This window comes from Silene latifolia, chromosome Y (genome assembly GCF_048544455.1).
Source record: "Silene latifolia isolate original U9 population chromosome Y, ASM4854445v1, whole genome shotgun sequence".
In the NCBI taxonomy this organism is placed as follows: Eukaryota; Viridiplantae; Streptophyta; class Magnoliopsida; order Caryophyllales; family Caryophyllaceae; genus Silene; species Silene latifolia.
This window is the reverse complement of record NC_133538.1, coordinates 201611706-201616507: the sequence shown is the minus strand read 5'-3', so window position 1 is coordinate 201616507 and position 4802 is coordinate 201611706. Positions and strand designations below refer to the sequence as shown.

Below are 4802 nucleotides of genomic sequence, written 5' to 3'. Positions count from 1 at the left end.
TTGGATGCTGGTAACCTATAAAATTCTATCTTTGACATCCTTGTTGACCTTACTTTACTTCAATTCTTACCCCTAGGAAGTTCATCATAGCTTTATCGCGAGGTGTCACAGTCACACCTATGGTGGAGCCAGTTGTCATAATGGAGACTCCAGCTATAGGTAAGGAAAGGATTATGGATGGTCAGTCATTGCCAAGGAGATTCATAATAAACTGTTAAGCAATGATTCTGGGGAACCTCGACTGTTTACTCCTAGAGGCATTACCTTTATGGATGCTCTGAATCTATCAATGCAAAAACCAAGAACTGAAAGTAGAAGGAAACTGGGGTTCCAAGTTACTAGCTCTGAAAATGGGCAGCTTGGGATTTTGGAATGTGCGTGGTATGAATAACCTAAATAAACAACAAGATATTAGATGGTTTATTCATCAAAATAATTTAGGGTTATTTGAATTACTAGAAACCAAAATAAAGGGGAGTAAGTGGAATAATGTTAGGACTAATATTTGCAGTGATTGGTCTCTTTGCACAAATAATAGTCATCATCCTGGTGGGCGTGTTTGGTTACTATGGGATCCTACTCTCTATCAGGTGGATGTCTTCAATATCACTGAGCAGTGTATACACTCTAAAGTGTATGATAAAATGAAGAAGGAGTTTTTCTGGTTCACTTTAGTTTATGGTTTTAACAAGCTCCAGGAAAGGGAAAGTCTATGGGAGAGTATCAAAGGGTATAGTTCAATTGTTGATGGTCCTTAGTTAGTTTGTGGGGACTTTAACAGTATAATTTCTGTGGATGAAAGAATTGGAGGTGCTGCTGTCACTTGGACTGAGATTGCACCTATGATAAGTATGATGAATGTGTGTAATCTCCATGAGTTTAAGGTGACTGGGTCTTACTACACTTGGAATAACAAGCATGATAATGATACCAAAGTTTACGGTAGGTTGGATAGGATAATTGTTAATGATGACTGGCTTATTTCTTATCCTGATTCAGTGGCTCAGTTCCTTCCTGAAGGTCTGTTTGATAATTGCCCGTGTGCGATTACTCTGACTGAGACTTATATGAGGAAGAAGCCTGCCTTTAAGTATTTTAACATATGGTCTATGGCTGCAAATTTTTCTGATGTGGTTAAACAGGGGTGGAATAGTGATGTGCAGGGTACACCCATGTATAGAGTTGTTAAGAAATTGAAGGGTTTAAAGCAGCAGTTAAAGAAATTGGATAAGGAACAGTTCAGTGATATTGAGAACCTCACTCATATTACTGAGTTATCCTTAAAGCATTTCCAGGACCAGCTTATTAGGGACCCTCTGAATCCTGATTTATGTACAGCTAAAAGAGAATGTGCACAGGATTTAGTGAATTTAACTAAGGCTAGGAATTCTTTTCTATCTCAAAGAGCAAAAGAGAATTGGTTGAAAAGTGGGGATGAGAATACTGCCTTCTTTCATGCAAGTATCAAGAGAAGACGGGCTCATAATAGGGTGTATCAAATCAAGGATAAGGAGAGGAAGCTGTGTACTACACCTCAGGAACAGCGTTTGAGGATTATTACATAGGCTTGTTAGGATCTTCAAAGGAGGTGACTCCTGTCCATAAGGGAGTAATTAGATCTGGTAAATGTCTAACAGCTGAGCACATGGAGATACTTACCAGATTTGTCACTGATGATGAGATAAGGACATCAATGTTTTCCATCCCTGGTACTAAAGCCCGTGGTCTTGATGGCTATAGTAACCAGTTCTTCAAGGACTCACGGGATATAGTAGGTAAAGACATTTGCAATTCAGTCAGAAATATGATCAGCTCTGGGAAAGTGTTGAAGGAAGCAAATAATACCACACTCACAATGATTCCTAAAGTTGATGTTCCTGACAGTGTTACTCAGTTCAGGCCCATAGCCTGTTGTAACACTGTTTACAAATATATGGCTAAAGTTCTGTGCTCAAGATTAAGTACCATCTTACCTGACATCATCCACCCATCTCAGAGTGCATTTGTTGCAGGACGGGATATTGTGGGCAACATCTTAATTTCCCAAGATCTCATAAAATTATACAACAGGAAGACATGCTCCCCTAGAATATTGATGAAGATTGATCTCCAAAAGGCGTATGATTCAATTGAATGGAGTTTCTTACATGAAATGCTAGTACATCTCCAGTTTCCTAGTACTAGCATTGATCTTATTATGCAATGTGTGTCTTCCCCTTCTTTTTTTTTTGATGAAATGTGAGATATATATATTGATTTCAGAACAAGAACAAATTACATTAGAGGAGAGATCAGCTGAGAAGCCGAATTCTCCCTAGCACTTATCATAGTTAATCTAATCAAACACTAAACTAGACTACAATGCCCCATTTAAGAAGCCAAGTCCTTTCATCATTCATTATAGCACTCCCCATTTTGGACCTAATCCTTCTCACAGCATCCCCCCTGATCTGCAAAACCAAGGCTTTAGGCGTAGAAAGGATCATGTTCACCCTTGCATTGTTCCTGTGAGTCCAGATATGATAGAAGCATGCAGTCCAAAGGAGGTAATGCATATGCATCTTCATTCTTGCCCCTGCACTTCTGCCACTGTTTGGAAAATCAGTTACTTCAATTTTGAACCCACACCATTGTTCCACTAGACCCAGCACCTGTCTGCTGTATAAGCAGTCAAAAAACAGATGCTCTAAAGTTTCAGGATCCTGATCACAGACGCAACACCTGTTGTCAGGACAGCAGCCAAACTGAAACAGTTTGGCTTTGACATTGAGACCTTGGTTCATCACAAGCCATGATATCAGCTCGTGCTTTGGGAAGTTCCATTTACTCCAGACCAGGTGAACCCACTCTTGCTTAGGCTGTTTATTCCTTAGCCATTCATAACCCTCTCTGATGGAATACCAAGTCTTCCCCTTCATACTCTTTGGCTTTGAATGGGGAAGTGTTTGGGTTTTTTAAAGGGAGAAGAGGTTTAAGACAAGGAGACCCTTTGTCCCCTTTATTGTTTACTATTTGTTTGGACTACCTGAGTAAGTTATTTGGTGTGCTTCATCTCTTTCATGGCTTTAAGTTCCATCCTCTGTGCAATAAACTTAGTCTGAATCGTCTGTGTTTTGAAGATGATCTGATGTTGTTTAGCAGGGGTGACTTAACCTCTATTACTCTCATGTTGAGCGCTTTTAGCACTTTTTCCTTGGCGTCTGGACTGCACATGAATAGTGGCAAATCTAGCTTCGATTGCAATGGGGTGGGAGATAGCATGGTGAAGGATATTGAGACACTTACTGGCATGAAGAGAGGTAACATTTCCTTCAAATATCTGGCAGTTAAAATCATGCCTAAAAGACTGGGGGTGCTTGACTGTCAGTGTTTAGTTGATAAGGTCACTGAGAGGATACAGAGGTTAGGGGCTAGGCAACTCTCATATGCAGAGAGAGTTGTCCTTATTTCAGCTGTACTCAGTTCTTTACACAACTACTGGGCAGATATTTTCATGCTTCCTAAATTGGTGCTGAAGAAGATTGACTCAGTTTGTAGGGCTTTCCTCTGGTATGGTACTAAGAATAAAGAGCGTCCTTATTTGGTGGCTTGGAACCAGATTTGTCAGCCAAAGAAGAAAGGAGGACTTGGTTTTAAAAATCTGTATCAGTGGAACATTTCTCTCATTGCAAAGTATGTGAGGTGGGTGAAGAAGAAAGCTGATCACTTATGGGTCCGTTGGGTGCATGCTATTTATATAAAAGATAGGCTATGGAAGGATTATGAGCCTTCTATAAGCTCTAGCTGGGCCTGGAAACGTATATGTGAAGTAAAAAACAAACTTAAGCATCACATGTTTGATGAGGCATGGAGGGGGAATGATCAGGAGTACTCTGTTCAGCTGGGTTATTCTTGGCTGGCAGAGGAAGTTGCAGATGTTCCATGGTATACTTGGATTAGAAATAGGATAATGCTCCCCAAGCATGAGGTTTTTATTTGGCTGGTTGCTCGGAATAGGTTGCTCACTCAGGATAGACTGATGAAGATGAATATTGTTCAAGGCAATTGTTGTTTTCTGTGTGGTGCAGCTGAGGAAACCATTGATCATTTATTCTTCCTATGTCCTTTCAGTCAGCAATGCAGGCAACACATTGCAACATGGCTAGACTATCCTATCCCCAACCAAACTGTGATTTCTTGGTGGCTCGGATATAGAGATCGGTCCTTGCTGAGGAAACACATTATTGCAGCTTGTATGGCTCATGTCATGTATAGTATTTGGTATGTGAGGAATAGATGTCGGCTTGAGAATGTAATACCTTTACATGCTGTTGTTATAAAGCAGCTGAAGAAGCTTTTTATTTTGCAATTGAAACCTAGCTGTGTAGGATCCAGTATTAGGAGCGTTCAGACCTGGATAACACAGTTGGAATGAGTCTTGTAATGAGCTAGAGAGTTGATCTCTGGCAGAATTTGGATTGTTGGGCATTAATATATTCACTTACATTTCCCCCCAAAAAAAAGATTAACTGACCTATTATTTATTTATTTTTGTGTAAAGGGACCCACGAGTGTAAATATGTTGATGACGGAATTAAACTTAGGTTATTAAAAATTTTTTTGTCAAAAACTACCTAAAATTTACCTCAACTTCGGCTCTGTTTGGTAAAACTGACTTAAAAGGTACCTGAAACCTGAAAAGGTACCTGAAACCTAATAAGGTGACTGAAATTAAAAAGGTATCTGAAAAGCTAGCTGAAAATTGAAAATCGATAAGGTAGCTGATTAATTGTAAAGTGTTTGGTAAAACTAATTGAAAAGGT

The 4802-nt window shown here is 39.6% G+C and overlaps 3 protein-coding genes across 3 annotated transcripts; 2 read left to right on the top strand and 1 right to left on the bottom strand.

Moving 5' to 3' along the window:
• The first annotated feature begins 268 nt into the window (after positions 1-268).
• LOC141629841 (uncharacterized) lies at positions 269-1565 on the top strand. Its single transcript, XM_074442775.1, has 3 exons — positions 269-381; positions 539-730; positions 782-1565. Exons 1-3 carry the CDS (start codon positions 269-271, stop codon positions 1563-1565), a joined length of 1089 nt encoding a protein of 362 aa, XP_074298876.1.
• A 786-nt stretch (positions 1566-2351) lies between these two features.
• On the bottom strand, positions 2352-2918 carry LOC141629840 (uncharacterized). Its single transcript, XM_074442774.1, has one exon. It carries the CDS (start codon positions 2916-2918, stop codon positions 2352-2354), a length of 567 nt encoding a protein of 188 aa, XP_074298875.1.
• Positions 2919-3127: 209 nt separating this feature from the next.
• On the top strand, positions 3128-4414 carry LOC141629839 (uncharacterized). The gene has a single exon (XM_074442773.1). The coding sequence runs from the start codon at positions 3128-3130 to the stop codon at positions 4412-4414; it is 1287 nt and encodes a 428-aa protein (XP_074298874.1).
• The last annotated feature ends 388 nt before the right edge of the window (positions 4415-4802 follow it).

What these genes read in the sequence shown, in the direction of transcription:
- LOC141629841 (XM_074442775.1), top strand. Translation starts at nt 269, where the DNA reads ATGGATGCTCTGAATCTATCAATGCAAAAACCAAGAACTGAAAGTAGA. An exon ending in GGGATTTTGGAATGTGCGTG is followed by an intron (nt 382 to 538) that starts GTATGAATAACC and finishes CACAAATAATAG; the next exon opens with TCATCATCCTGGTGGGCGTG. An exon ending in CTATGGGAGAGTATCAAAGG is followed by an intron (nt 731 to 781) that starts GTATAGTTCAAT and finishes GGACTTTAACAG; the next exon opens with TATAATTTCTGTGGATGAAA.
- LOC141629839 (XM_074442773.1), top strand. Translation starts at nt 3,128, where the DNA reads ATGTTGTTTAGCAGGGGTGACTTAACCTCTATTACTCTCATGTTGAGC.
- LOC141629840 (XM_074442774.1), bottom strand. Translation starts at nt 2,918, where the DNA reads ATGAAGGGGAAGACTTGGTATTCCATCAGAGAGGGTTATGAATGGCTA.